This window comes from Neoarius graeffei, chromosome 1 (genome assembly GCF_027579695.1).
Source record: "Neoarius graeffei isolate fNeoGra1 chromosome 1, fNeoGra1.pri, whole genome shotgun sequence".
Classification (NCBI taxonomy): Eukaryota; Metazoa; Chordata; class Actinopteri; order Siluriformes; family Ariidae; genus Neoarius; species Neoarius graeffei.
Window position 1 is genome coordinate 69,021,896 of NC_083569.1, and position 15,936 is coordinate 69,037,831.

General features: G+C 42.4%; 1 protein-coding gene across 2 annotated transcripts in view; it reads left to right on the forward strand.

Annotated features, from left to right (window-relative positions):
• The window catches only part of per1b (period circadian clock 1b), a 73,737-nt gene that overhangs the window by 30,863 nt on the left and 26,938 nt on the right, over window positions 1-15,936 (forward strand). For both annotated transcript variants that reach the window (XM_060917463.1, XM_060917552.1), the window contains exons 2-8: window positions 1,323-2,223; window positions 2,995-3,248; window positions 5,097-5,218; window positions 9,054-9,255; window positions 10,905-11,099; window positions 11,323-11,508; window positions 14,262-14,415. In XM_060917463.1, the coding sequence (XP_060773446.1) occupies window positions 1,832-2,223; window positions 2,995-3,248; window positions 5,097-5,218; window positions 9,054-9,255; window positions 10,905-11,099; window positions 11,323-11,508; window positions 14,262-14,415 (1,505 nt within the window). In that variant the 5' untranslated portion in view covers window positions 1,323-1,831. The remainder of the gene's footprint in view (window positions 1-1,322; window positions 2,224-2,994; window positions 3,249-5,096; window positions 5,219-9,053; window positions 9,256-10,904; window positions 11,100-11,322; window positions 11,509-14,261; window positions 14,416-15,936) is intronic.

Below are 15,936 nucleotides of genomic sequence, written 5' to 3' on the forward strand. Positions count from 1 at the left end.
GTGAAATCTTCGACTTCCTGGATGACGTTTCCTTTTCTCTTCACCGGCTCTCTCTTGTTGGCATTAGCTATCAGCACCTTGGTTTTGTTGATGCTGATGTGTAGTCCAGTTGATGTGGCATATCCATCCAGTAGATCTACCTTGTCTTGCATCTGTTTTCACCTCCAAGCACATAACCATCTGAGCCCAGGTCTGCTGCTGGGTTGTGGCAGACTGAGTGTATAAAAAGTCAGAGGTCTAGTTGTGAAAATGGTAGAGAGAAGGTTTTACAAGAAGGAGAACCCAGACATGTCTGAGGATGGGGTGAGTTGATTTAATGGTCATTTTTATCCTCTGTTGGCCAAAAGGCACGAAGGGAGGTTATGTCGTGGTGATATCCGTCCATCTGTCTGTCCGTCCGTCCCGGGAAGGGTGCTCACCTTCTGAAATCAACTCCTCTCACAATTTTTGGAAGAATTTCACAAAACTTGACAGGATTCTTTGTTATATGTCGGTAATATGCATATTGCAGTTTCGTTCAATTCAGTCGCATTTCACCAGAGTCATGGCCCTCGATTACCAAACTTGTACTTTGACAATTTCATGAGGGTGTATTAAGCACTTATAGCACAGATATAGTTGGCAGCGTGGGATATTGTGTTCTCGGAGCACTCTTGTTCATAATTGCTTGTGTGCCTGTGTGGTTGATTTACACCTGAAATTCATGAGAACTATAAAAGAGCAAAGCCAAATACAACATTCAGATTATGTCCTTTTATTATATGGCACGAGCTACTTCCGGTAAAATCGTGCGCTCTGATTGGTTCCTTGGCGGGCAGGATTTTCCCGTAATGCCCATGGGCGATTACAGACTTTTTTTTCTTTCCAAGGCTTTCAATGTTGTAGAAAAACAAAACAACAAAAAAGATGAAATGGAAACCAAAATGGAATGAAAAATGGCCGAAAGACAAACACAAGTCACAGAGTTATTCAAGAAATGAGCAATGAAGAGCATTCAGAAACCGCTAACAGAAATTCAGTTTTGAAACCGCTAGCCGTTTTATTCTGCATGCGTGACTCAACTACGTCACAAATATGACGTGACTGAAAGCACCGTCACACCTTATTATAATGACCGTCTATTTTAATCTTAGAATTATAAAAGCCATATAATAAATTCCTTATTAACCTCGCTTGCTCGGGCTTTACAGGAAAATATCAGACTTCAGTCTTTTTGTACGGTCTGTAATGTCAAGACCTCGGTCTGATATTTTCCCGTAAGGACCTCGTGCTCAGTTAATAAGTAGTTATTAATTAATGCACCTCTTTCTTTTCTTCCAAAGCTTCTAGACAACGGCATAGAGGACCAGAGCAAGCAGGAAAAAAAAGAGAAGAAGAGCAGACAAATCCTGAAAAAGGAGAGTTGAGGCTTTAAGGCTGCTTTTTTTTTTTTGCTGCTTTTTCACTTTCTCACTCTGTGTCCATCTGGCTGCAAGATTGCATCCAAGACTGTTTCATAAGCAGTCATTTTTGCCTGCATGTATTTTGGCTGCCACAGCTTCTGAAATTAACAGTTTATTTACTTCTTGCTCATGAAAAAGGATAATCTCACAGTTCATCATCATTTCCCCAAGGGGTTGGAGGTTACAAGTTGTCCACTCACTTGCTTTTAAGACTCGTAAAGGGAACTCTGTGTTACAAAACATATCTAGAATGTTCTGCGTTAGCCAATGAGGAAGATTCAACTCAAAATGATTTGCGTCTCCAGTTCCTGCAGCCCAACCTAGTGAAATTTATACTACTTTTTCAAACGAGACAGGTGAGACTTATCACCCGGGATTTTCACCGTACTATGAGTGATGACAACTCGGACTCTGCCCCCAGCAATGCGCTTAGGGTGGGAGCAGCAGGGCCTGAGGAGGAAGAAGAGGTGGTGCAACAGAGCAGCTCGCCAAGCATGAGTGGCAGCTCCCCATCATCAAATCCAGCCAGTGGCCGGACAGGATCGTCTCCGGGAGGCGAGTCAGGACCCGCAGGTTTAGCCAGTGATAACCGGGGGCCGAATTCGGACGACATGGACGCGTTATCGAGTGGCAACGACTCCGGAGAGAGGGAGAGTGAAGGAGGGCTGGAGAGAGAGAACGGCTCCAGGGGACGACAGTCCATGCGAAGTTACCAGAGCTCCTCAAGTCATAACGGCAAAGATTCTGGCATGATGATGGAGACCACTGAGAGCAACAAGAGGTGAGAGAAATGAGGTGAAATGAGCAAGATTATAGGGATATAGAACAAAGGAAGGATGTTTGTTTTGTTTTTAGTAGAAAGGCATGTTAAATGGATCTGTAATATCACGCACCCTAGATAGACTTACACTACCATTCAAAAGTTTGGGGTCACTTTGAAATGTCCTTATTTTTGAAAGAAAATCACTGTTCTTTTCAATGAAGATCACTTTAAACTAATCAGAAATCCACTCTATACATTGCTAATGTGGTAAATGACTATTCTAGCTGCAAATGTCTGGTTTTTGGTGCAATATCTCCATAGGTGTATAGAGGCCCATTTCCAGCAACTCTCACTCCAGTGTTCTAATGGTACAATGTGTTTGCTCATTGCCTCAGAAGGCTAATGGATGATTAGAAAACCCTTGTACAATCATGTTAGCACCGCTGAAAACAGTTGAGCTCTTTAGAGAAGCTATAAAACTGACCTTCCTTTGAGCAGATTGAGTTTCTGGAGCATCACATTTGTGGGGTCGATTAAATGCTCAAAATGGCCAGAAAAATGTCTTGACTATATTTTCTATTCATTTTACAACTTATGGTGGGAAATAAAAGTGTGACTTTTCATGAAAAACACAAAATTGTCTGGGTGACCCCAAACTTTTGAACGGTAGTGTAAGTGCTAATACACTAAGTGTAATATTCATTTTCTCTCAATTCACTGCCTGCCTTCATTTCTCTCTGCTTCTCCAACTCCCTTTCTTTCTTTGTTTCTCTTTACTCACCGTCCCAGCTCAAACTCCCAGAGTCTGTCTCCCCCCAGCAGCTCACTGGCATACAGTTTGTTGAGTGCAAGCTCAGAGCAGGACCCTTCATCCACCAGCGGCTGCAGCAGTGAACAGTCAGCTCGCGTGCAGACGCAGAAGGAGCTGATGAGGGCATTGAAGGAGCTCAAGATTCGTCTGCCTGCTGAGAAGAAGACCAAAGGACGCTCCAGCACCCTCAGCGCCCTCAAATACGCTCTTAGCTGTGTCAAACAAGTCCAAGGTGAGAGGCCACTGCATTTGTTTGTATGAGTGTGCTCTGTTTTTTCCCCGTTTTTTTGTTAAATGGCAGCTCATTAGGCATACGGAGATTCAGCTATGGAGTTAAGTGATGATGGTTCACTGGAATAGAGGCTTTGCACCGTCACGTGACCCCCCCCCCACACACACACACCCATAGCAGTGGTAACTAGGGTGCCATGACAGGAGGCACGCTTGTAGTGCTTCATTCAGACAAGTTAGTTGTTATTGTTCGGTATGGAAAGGTTTCGCCGCGTTTCTGGACGTGCAAATCGTTCTGAACGAAACAAAGACATCAGAATTTTTTAATTTACCAACAGTAATTCATCATCGTGGAAAAAACTACAGAGTTTTCTTAACGTAGAAAGGAAAATGGGGGGAAAAAACATTCAGCAGGACTTGGTGTCAAACAGAGAGCTCAAAAACCCGATGGTATACTCACTTCATTTCCACGAAGGTAAGAATTCCAAAAAAAAAAAAATTTCACAGCTGGAGCAAGGTGCTCATTCTTATACAGTGATGTGAACATGAGCATCAACACACTTTCACCGAGACTTAAATTGCATTTACATTCAGGGATCCTTCGGAGCGCGTTGTGCGTGCATTTGGGACCCAGTCATTATGGGAAACACCTGATGCTGATTTGAGCACAATCAGCACATGTACATGAGGACGCTGTTTTCACGGAGACTTTGCAAGTATTCTGTCAGGTGTGCAGCGGTAGACGGGTCTAAGTGCAGGAAGAGTGTATTAGCAAGCGTGATATTTACAAAAACAAAATGAAACAAAGCAGAGTCAGAGACATGGATAGAAACAAACGTGACTGTGATAATGATAATACTTCACAAAGCCTCTGTGTCCTTATGTGCATGTGCTGATTGCACTCAAATCAGTATCAGGTATTTCCCATAATGACTGGGTCCCAAGCGCACGCACAACGCGCTCCGAAGGATTCCCGAACGTAAATGCACTTTCTTTAAATCTCGATGAAAGTAGCTCTGCAGAGACGCTGTGTTGACACTCACGTTCACGTCACTGTATATGAATGAGCACCTTGCTCCAGTTGTGAATTTTTTTTTTTTTTTAATTCATTAGCCTCGGTCACAACTGGCCGTACGTGCTCCTACAGCCGGTCTACATGCAAAAAATGCGAGAAACGCACAGAGGGCGCGCGTGAAACGCATGGAGGGCGCACATGTGACGTGCTGATTTTCGAGCCGTAGACTGGCCGCAGAGGTTCTTTGTCATGTCAAACAAACTCTACGGGCGCTTACGTTTTTTTCAGGTTGCAAGACAAACTTACGGCCAACGCGCATGAACAAAAAAAACGCAGCGATTTGGGAAACGCCAAAAATCGCACGGCCAAAAAATCGTACGTCCGGTTGTGACCTAGGCTTTACCTTTGTGGAAATGAAGTGAGCATACCATAGGGTTTTTGACCTCTCCATTCAACACCGAGTCCCGCTAAATTTTTTTCCTCCCTCATTTTCACTTCTACATTTAGAAATTTCTCTCATTTTTTTTCCCCCCCTGCTGATGAATTACTTTTGGCAAATTAAAAATTCCGATGTCTTTGTTTCGTTCAAAACGATTTGCACATCCAGAAACGCAGTGAAACCTTCCCATACCTGTCAGTAACAACTAACTCGTCTGAGTGAAGCGCTACAAGCGTACCCCCGGTCATGGCGGCGTAGTTACCGTTGCTATGGGGGTTACGTGACGGTGCAAAGCCTCTACTGCAGTTTGATTTGAAGGCAGCAGTGGGCTCTAAACATGACAGACTGCCCCTTTGAAGTGTGTATTCATGTCTTTTGCTTCTTTGTTTTTCCAGCCAATCAGGAGTATTATCACCAATGGAATGTTGAAGAGTGTCATGGTTGCAGTCTGGATCTTTCCACATTTACCATAGAAGAGCTTGATAACATTACCTCAGAATATACGCTGAAAAACACAGTATGTACACACACACACACACACACACACACACACACACACATATATATTCAAGTGTTCATACAATATTTTTCTCTTTATCTTCTAGCCCCTTTATCATTCTCTCTTTTCCCCAATTTGGATAATATATTGGCTTCCCCTTCTCTCTCTCTCTCTCTCTCTCTCTCTCTCTCTCTCTCTCAGGGCTCTAATACCTGTATCTGTTGCAATATCCATTAAAGCCTCTTGTTTACTGAAGGGTCCTGTTTTTTCATAAAGAGTAGGGTTAGTACATGTGAGACCAGAATGTTCCTCTTCCCTCATGCCTTTTTTTACGCTTTTATCCAAATTCATACCTCTCTCTCTGTCTCTCTCTCTCTCTCTCTCTCTCTCTCTCAAAATCTGCGTTTTGTGCCTCATTTATTAAAAATAGTACCAGTGACAAGTTTGGACACACACCTTTTAATTCAGTCATTATTTTTATTAATTAAAAGTCACTTCATGTCTTAATGTGATGATGGATGTCGTTTCTCTTGACTTAGTCGAGCAGTTCCTTGACACAATATGGATTACTGCGGTTGTGGAATAGGGCTGTTTACTGTATGTTTATTATGCACTCATTAACTTTTGACGAGGCACCTGTTAATTGAAAAGCGTTCCATGTGACTACCTCATGAAGCTGGTTAAGATAACGCCAATAGTGTACAAAACGTCATCAAAGTAAACGGTGACTACTTTCAGAATCTAAATTATGAGACATGTTTTTTGTTTTTAACACTTTTTGTTTACCACACAACTCCATATATGTTTCAGATGTTCTTTCATAGTTTTGATGTCTTCAGTGTTGTTCTACAATGTAGAAAATAATCAAAATACAGAAACACCTATGAATGAGTAGGGGTGCCCAAACTTTTGACTGGCACTAATATAAAAATCACACACAGTACCCTGCACAATTATTGGCACCCTTTGTAAAGATTAGCAAAAAATCCACCTTTTGGTGAAGTCGCTTCATCACACACTGGAAAAAAAATGAGAAAAATCTGACCTTTAACTGAAATTTATTCGTAGAAAAACAAATCCCTCTTCAAGAAATAATTTTCATCAAAAACATGTGCCACTATTATTGGCACCCCTGTATTTAATACTCTGTACAACCTCCCTTTGCCAGTAAAACAGCACTGAGTCTCCTATAACATTTTATAAGGTCGGAGATGCAGAGCAGGGCATCGGAGACCGTTCCTCTTTACACAATCTCTCCACATCATCCAGGGTTCTCGGCCCTCTCTTGTGCTCTCTCCTCTTCAGCTCAGCCCACAGGCTTTTAGTGGGGTTCAGGTCAGGGCACTGAGAGGGCCAGGACAGAAGCTTGATTCTGTGGTCAGCGAACCATTTTTGTGTTGATTTGGACATATGCTTGGATCATTGTCCTGCTGGAAGATCCAGTGACGACCCAGTTTTAGTTTCCTGCCAGAGGCAGCCAGACTTTGATTTAAAATGATGATGATGATGATGCCCTTTATTGTCACTAGTCACATGTACCAGCGAAATTAGCCGTCAACCTGTCTGTACATATACAACATACAATTGACATAGGGTAGACAGGACAGGAAGACAGGGATAAAGATAAAAAGGAAACACAACATGAAGAGAGATAAGGAAAAAAAGAACACCCCCCCACTATGCTCCTGTCAGGAGTACAGTGTGGGAACATTTAAAAAACCTTTGCACATAAGCACACAACAGCACAAGTACACTTTAAACACGGGACTTGGGGGGGGGGGATCAGGGGTAGGGGGTAAGGGGGGAGGGGGGAGGGGAGGAGGTAATCCAGAGCAAGCAAGCAGCCATCCGCTCCTGCAGCCATGAAGGCGCTGGTCACGCACCCGCTTGTCACACTGGGGGTAAAAATGGCGACCGCGGAAAGTTAGAGAAGGAATGCGAGGAATGCGAGAGTGTCTCCCGGCAGTGACCTTCAGTGGGAAATGTCGCCTCAGCAACGGCCTGAACCAAGGCCGGTGCTGTCTCAGGGCACCGAATGTCGATAAGATATGAATTGTTTGGTCTTTCCAGACGCAGTCTTTGCACGTCCACGCCGCTCGTCCATATCTGTCCATTCCATCCATTCTATTCAAATTGATCTCCGAAAAACGTATTCCTTGCAAAGCTGAAAGCTGCTCCGAGATAACAACTATTTTGTGGTTAAAGTTCTGAATGTCCACAGTCCTAGTGCCAACAGCTTTGCCCACCACTCCAATCATATCGGGCAGCTTTGTGGGGCTTTGAACAGCTGTCACCGTTGTCTGATTTCCTTGATATACCAGGGCAATGCCTAATCCAATCAGCAAAAGTCCTGTAATCATGGTTCCTAATAGGTAGATATCTTCAATGTCCTCCACAGAAAGAACCGCCAGGCACACGACCCGCCACCGCTCCCATGCATCCATCGTGTAACCAGCCGCAAACGTTCCGGCAGGACAGACGGGTTACCCCGAACCCAAACTTCTCGTCGAGAAAACTGTGTCAATTTCGTTAGACCAGTTTATCAATTCCATGCTTTTTTTAGTTTAGAAAGTAATGCAGGGAGAGTCTCTTCAAAAAGTACAGCAGACGAGACAAGACACAGAAGCACAAGCAGGGAAAAAAAGGAGGGAGAGGGAGAGCAGAAAATGCGACCGCCTTCTGTGGAAGCACGGAGAAAAAAAAATGTCCTGGTATTTCATGGAGTCCATGATGCCCTGTACCCTAACAAGGTTTCCAGGGCCTTTGGAGGAAAAACAGCCCCAAAACATCACAGAACTTCCACCGTATTTTACAGTTGGGATCGGGTTCTTTTCATTACAGCCATCCTTCTTTTCACACCAAACCCACCTTGAGGTGTGTGTGTGAAAATGTACATTTGCACAAAAACTATTTGTAGATCTTTATGTGCTGTGGGATGTTTTATGAATTGTAAATCGTCATAAAATTATAAACAAGCGCATAGAATCCAGGAAGAGCTTTCACCCGAAAATGCCCCCGAATTTTAATTATGTTCAGAAAGAAGCAAGAAGCTGAGTTACACAGTTACTTTCACATTATCTTAAATGGTTCAAGAGCATCATTTTGGTCACTGATATTGGTGAACTCTTCATCATTCTTTGGAATTTGCCAATTTAAAGTCTGCTGTCTATTTATTCTTGCATAATTTAATGATTTCTTCATTAATTAAATCAGGCATTCACTTAGGTCATACTGGCACTGAATAAATGTTGCCGATCAGGGGATTCCAAGTGGTGTGATCGAACAGCGTTTGCCATATTTCCAGGAGATCATGAGATTCAATCCAGACACTGCCACAGCCATCTGTGGCCAGGAGCCAGAGGACTAAAATTGTCCTGCTCTCTGGACTGGAGGGATGGCATACTCTGTCTCTCTTCCCTGTCAGTCAAAGTGGCACTAAACATTCGTGTGTGTGTATGGATTTGTATGCAGAAGGAAGCAGAATGAGATTTCCTCCAAGTGTGTTATGCTGTGCTGTGATGCAACATGAGCAACACTGTGAAACGATGTAGTGGTTTGCATCATGTGTCTCAGAGGAAGCACATGTTCGCCGTTACTCTCACTGGTTGGCTTTTGTATGATGGAGTAGATCTGGCTAGTGGGTGGGAACTGGAAAGTGACCAAATTTGGGAGAAAAAAAGTGCTATCAGAGAGACTGAGTGTGTACTAGCATGCTTGTAATTACACGTCAACTTTAGGTTTCTTAAATATCACATTTTACATCAAAACTCCGATGTAATGATGCAGTCATGGAATATGGTAACAGTAAAGTCAATAGTGATATATGCAAGCTGTCACTCTCCCTTCTTTTTAGGACACGTTCTCCATGGCAGTATCCTTCCTGTCGGGGAAGGTGGTGTACATCTCTCCGCAGGGTTCATCTTTGTTGCGCAGTAAACCAGAGAAGCTGCAGGGGGCACTGTTTTCAGAGCTTCTCGCCCCTCAGGACGTCAGCACTTTCTACAGCAGCACTGCCCCCTGTAAATTACCGTCATGGGCTTCCTGCATCGGATCTGGTGCGTGCGTGTGTGTGTGTGTGGTGATTTTACTCATACTAGTCTCTAATCAATAAAGCTGGAGAACCTATTTGGCAAAATATCTAGTATCAAGTACATACTAATATCAACGTATCAAGTATAGTTGACTTGCAACCATGTGATCAAAATGTGCTACGTCATGTCTGCCATGATGGTGGATATACAAAGCAACTATGATGGCAGCCGCTGAAAGCGTGTCTGTAAACAATGCTGAATTTTCTCAGTATTTGCACGGTCGAGCGAAGATTCGATACAAAGAGAAGATAGATACACTACCGTTCAAAAGTTTGGGGTCACTTTGAAATGTCCTTATTTTTGAAAGAAAAGCGCTGTTCTTTTCAATGAAGATCACTTTAAACTAATCAGAAATCCACTCTATACATTGCTAATGTGGTAAATGACTATTCTAGCTGCAAATGTCTGGTTTTTGGTGCAATATCTCCATAGGTGTATAGAGGCCCATTTCCAGCAACTCTCACTCCAGTGTTCTAATGGTACAATGTGTTTGCTCATTGCCTCAGAAGGCTAATGGATGATTAGAAAACCCTTGTACAATCATGTTAGCACAGCTGAAAACAGTTGAGCTCTTTAGAGAAGCTATAAAACTGACCTTCCTTTGAGCAGATTGAGTTTCTGGAGCATCACATTTGTGGGGTCGATTAAATGCTCAAAATGGCCAGAAAATGTCTTGACTATATTTTCTATTCATTTTACAACTTATGGTGGGAAATAAAAGTGTGAATTTTCATGGAAAACACAAAATTGTCTGGGTGACCCCAAACTTTTGAACGGTAGTATATGTGTGGTTTTGACCCATATTATTTAAAAAAGTTAGACTTTTCTGAAGATAAGATGCTTCTACCGACCATCGAGTACCCAGATATCATGTTCTATCTGGTTTGGCTGCCGAAGAATCAAGTTTGACTTTGGACGAAACACAGCCCGTTTTCTGAGTGGGCGCCCAGTCTGGATTATTTCGCTCCTAGAAGCGAAATGGTAATACACGTTAAAATTATAACAACGACCGAGTGAACCACGACAAGAGAGCGCTCATTTTATAGCAAAATTCTAGCAACACGAAATAAAATTCTTCCATGATATTCTCGAGAAAGCTTTCGAATCTCACCTGAGATAAAACGATTACTGCAAACACGAGCTGTTTTGGTTTTAGCCTCTATTAGATCAGCCCTGCCGATGTTGTTCAGCCGCGCTCGTCTCCTCTCCATACTAAGCCTCAGAGTTTCCTCGCCCCCTTTCCGAATCACAGACAGAATTCTAAAAAATCGGAACGTGCCACGGTCACGAGTACTGTTGTAATCATAACCATATACAGCACAAAGATATGGCAGAGCTAAAAGAATGCTTAAAGCAGGAGTAAAACAAAGAGAGTTGCGCATGCCTGACTATGTTTTGTATGGAATGTCGCTCGACCACACATTTGTATATCCACCAACATGGCCGACATCCAGGTTTCTGTTTTGCTTTGACGTCACGTGCAAGTCAAGGATATAGTATACTAATCGTTCTCAGTTTTAACCCTTAGAATTTTTTAAGAATATGAAGGTTTAGTAAGATGTATGTTTTGGCCTTGTCAAGAAATGAGAAATGTTGTTCCTGCATGTGTGTAGCTCCCCCTCCAGTGGAGCGTACCCAGGAGAAGTCCATGTTCTGCAGGATCAGCGCAGACGGCTCTTCCAGCGGAGACATGCGCTATTACCCGTTCAGACTGACCCCATACCTGCTCACACTCCGAGACTCCGACACTGCAGACCCCCAACCCTGCTGCCTGCTCATTGCTGAGAGAGTACACTCTGGATACGAGGGTAAGACACACACACACACCCTCTCTCTCCCTCCATCACTCAATTACATAAACATCAGCGGTGACTGTGTATCAGAAGTCACTGTCCAGGAATAATCGACATAATCTTACGCTCGCCTTGATAAAGTTTGAACCATTTTTATCAAGCCACGTATTACAGAGACTCTTTTTGTTCTTGTGTTTTTACTGTCTGAGCCTCCCATCTCTCTTTCCATCTCTGTCAGCTCCTCGTATTCCTCCAGATAAGCGGATTTTTACCACCAGTCACACACCCAGCTGTCTCTTCCAGGAGGTTGATGAGAGAGCTGTGCCGCTGCTGGGGTACCTGCCTCAGGACCTGGTGGGAACCCCAGTGCTGCTGTGTGTCCACCCGGAGGACAGACCAATGATGGTGGCCATCCATAAGAAGAGTGAGTGTCTCTCTCTCTCTCTCTCTCTGTTCTTTTCTTTCAACACAGACACACAACAGTCTCTAGAGTTTGCACAGAAAAGTGTAACACAGTTTGTAAACTCGAGGAACTGTTGCGTGTGTGAAAGTCCCAGGAGATCATCAATTTTTGATCCCACAGCAGGGCTTGAAATTCGCGGTGGTCCGGTCGCCCGAGGCGACTTAATTTGTCATTTGGCGGGTAATTCCTATCACTAGGCAGCCCGGCTGGCTAGTTGAAAATAAAAAATATATATGAAGCGAATATATATATTTTTCTTTTATTTCTTATTTTCTCCCTTTTTCTTTCTCTGTTTTGATTTTCAGTTTTAATGGATACTGCCTGCCATATTGCCAAGGCAGTTATAGGCAGATTGTTAATATGCAACCCCGATTCCAAAAAAATTGGGACAAAGTACAAATTGTAAATAAAAACGGAATGCAATGATGTGGAAGTTTCAAAATTCCATATTTTTTTCAGAATAGAACATGGATGACATATCAAATGTTTAAACTGAGAAAATGTATCATTTCAAGAGAAAAATTAGGTGATTTTAAATTTCATGACAACAACACATCTCAAAAAAGTTGGGACAAGGCCATGTTTACCACTGTGAGACATCCCCTTTTCTCTTTACAACAGTCTGTAAACGTCTGGGGACTGAGGAGACAAGTTGCTCAAGTTTAGGGATAGGAATGTTAACCCATTCTTGTCTAATGTAGGATTCTAGTTGCTCAACTGTCTTAGGTCTTTTTTGTCGTATCTTCCGTTTTATGATGCGCCAAATGTTTTCTATGGGTGAAAGATCTGGACTGCAGGCTGGCCAGTTCAGTACCCGGACCCTTCTTCTACGCAGCCATGATGCTGTAATTGATGCAGTATGTGGTTTGGCATTGTCATGTTGGAAAATGCAAGGTCTTCCCTGAAAGAGACGTCGTCTGGATGGGAGCATATGTTGCTCTAGAACCTGGATATACCTTTCAGCATTGATGGTGTCTTTCCAGATGTGTAAGCTGCCCATGCCACACGCACTAATGCAACCCCATACCATCAGAGATGCAGGCTTCTGAACTGAGCGCTGATAACAACTTGGGTCGTCCTTCTCCTCTTTAGTCCGAATAACACAGCGTCCCTGATTTCCATAAAGAACTTCAAATTTTGATTCGTCTGACCACAGAACAGTTTTCCACTTTGCCACAGTCCATTTTAAATGAGCCTTGGCCCAGAGAAGACGTCTGCGCTTCTGGATCATGTTTAGATACGGCTTCTTCTTTGAACTATAGAGTTTTAGCTGGCAACGGCGGATGGCACGGTGAATTGTGTTCACAGATGATGTTCTCTGGAAATATTCCTGAGCCCATTTTGTGATTTCCAATACAGAAGCATGCCTGTATGTGATGCAGTGCCGTCTAAGGGCCCGAAGATCACGGGCACCCAGTATGGTTTTCCGGCCTTGACCCTTACGCACAGAGATTCTTCCAGATTCTCTGAATCTTTTGATGATATTATGCACTGTAGATGATGATATGTTCAAACTCTTTGCAATTTTACACTGTCGAACTCCTTTCTGATATTGCTCCACTATTTGTTGGCGCAGAATTAGGGGGATTGGTGATCCTCTTCCCATCTTTACTTCTGAGAGCCGCTGCCACTCCAAGATGCTCTTTTTATACCCAGTCATGTTAATGACCTATTGCCAATTGACCTAATGAGTTGCAATTTGGTCCTCCAGCTGTTCCTTTTTTGTACCTTTAACCTCCTAGGGCTTAGCGGTCACATGCGTGGACAGCACTTTTTAGAAATTCGGAACAAGAATCCACATATGTGGACATACTTTTTCTCTAAAAGTACATCTTATCAAAAGATGATGCTTAGTTTTTATTCTAATCAGGTTCTAATAAGCCCAAATAGCAAAGAGAAATAAAAAATGCATGTAAAAAAACAGCTTGGGCCTTAGGAGGTTAACTTTTCCAGCCTCTTATTGGCTCTGTCCCAACTTTTTTGAGATGTGTTGCTGTCATGAAATTTCAAATGAGCCAATATTTGGCATGAAATTTCAAAATGTCTCACTTTCGACATTTGATATGTTGTCTATGTTCTATTGTGAATACAATATCAGTTTTTGAGATTTGTAAATTATTGCATTCCGTTTTTATTTACAATTTGTACTTTGTCCCAACTTTTTTGGAATCGGAGTTGTAGTAAGACTACTAAAAAACACACACACACACCGTAACATCGTCTGAAAAAGAGTGCGCATTTATTCCCGGTTTTATGCATAACCACTTCACAAATTAAGCACTGCTGCTGCGTGACCACAACTATTAGCTCGCCTGTATATCGTCACCAAAACGCCTCATTTTCATCCATCAGCCATCGCAAAGCATCACGAGCTGTAGTGTGACCATAGCTTAACAAAAATGTCATACCTGAATGCTTTGCCTTTATAGAAGTCCTTACAGCACTTCACTGATGATCAGGGTGTACTTACTTTTCCCTACACAGTTTCTTCATTTTGGCTTACGTGGTATTTATTATTTCTTCTATGATGTCTGTTACCTGAGACTGCATTTGTTTAAATATAACCGTTGGTGATGAACAGATGACTGTGATTAATGTCCATGATTGTAAACTGAAGAACAGAAAGAGGGTGTGCTTTTTTTTCTTGTTTGTATACAGTGAAGATAAGAGCAGAATGCATAATCTAAAACTGGTATTATTTTGTCTTTCTGTAGTTCTGCAGTTTGCAGGGCAGCCGTTTGAACACTCTCCGTTGCGAATGTGTGCCCGGAATGGAGAGTACCTGACTATCGACACTTCCTGGTCCTCCTTTGTTAACCCTTGGAGCAGGAAGGTGGCGTTCATCGTGGGTCGTCACAAAGTCCGAACGTAAGGACTTCAGCATCCTCATGAATCTCTATGACCCCCTGACAAAACAGTGTTTATTTAAAACGCACTTGCAGAGAAGCTGATTCTGAGTTCGTGTAGTCAAGTAATCAGTCAAAAAAACAACTGAAATCTGATTTATAAATATTTTCAAATGTACAATTGTGGTTAGAAGTTTGCATACAGGGACATGAATGTTGTGGCGATATTGGGCTTTCTGTGATTTCTTTGAACTGTTCTTTTTTCTGTGGCAGAATTATTGTACAACATGCATCTTTTTAATTTAAAAAAAAAACCAATACTTTGGTGCACAAGTTCGAATGTATTTTGGGTTTTGTTTTGTTTTTAAATCAACACAGGGTCAAAATTATACATCCAGCACAAATAATCTTTGGTTAAATGTCCCCTAGCAAGTTTCACCTTTACCAGACTCTTTTGATAGCCATCAACAAGCTTCTGGCAGACCTTTGGTTGGATATTTGACCCCTCAGCTTGGCAGAATTGGTAGAGTTCAATTACATTTGTGTTACATTTGTGTTATCACAAATGTTATCTATTCCACAGCCAGCTTTAATGTGTATTTGGGGTCATTGTCCTGTTGGAACACATAACTGAGTCCAGGTTTCTGATGGTTTTAAGTTGTGCTGAAGAAGTATGAGGTAGTATAATTCTTCTACCTCATAATTCATGATTCCATCTGCTTTGTTCAGTGCACAAGTTCCACTGGCAGAAAAATGGCTCCAGAGCATGATGCTACCACCACCATGCTTAACAGCTGGTCATTGTGACCAAACAACTCAATCTTTGCCTCATCTGACCATAAAACTTTCCTTCCGAAGGCTTTTTCTTTGTCCATGTGGTCAGCTGTAAATTTTGAGCTTGAAGGTGTCGATCGTTGATCAGGGGCTTCTTTCTTTGAAGGCTGCTTCTCCATGCCAGTGTAAAACAACTGTAGACAGTGACACTGGTTTTCCAGCAGCTTCCAGTTCATGGCAGGCCTGTGCCTTGGTGGTTCCTGGGTAGTTCCTGACCATCTGAATCAATTTCCTCTCAGCTGAGGGTGACCGTTTGGGTCTTCTTCTTCTTCTAGCAAACTGTGTGGGTAAAGTGTCTACACCTTCCAATAACTTGTGCATACCTCTACTGTGTGTACAGTTATTTGAACTTTTGTTTTTGGAATCTGCACTTATTTAGAAATGGCTCCAGGAAACATTTCTGAATTGTGTAAATCTATAATCCTCTTTCTCAGATCTGCACTGAGCTCCTTGGACTTTGTACTGTGTGTTGGTCATACCAGTGAGTGCTGTCAAACAAACCCTTTTTATGTTGGCACAGAGAAACTACTAGCTGTAGTCGATCATGACTACTAATAGGAAGTTAAGAGGTTTTGCACCTAATTAATTATCTAAATGGGTTCATGTATAATTTTGACCCTGTGTTGATTTCAGAAATCCAAAAATAAATTGAAACTTGTGCACCAAATTCTTTTTTTTAACGAAATAATTGAAACGCGGTATTGCACTG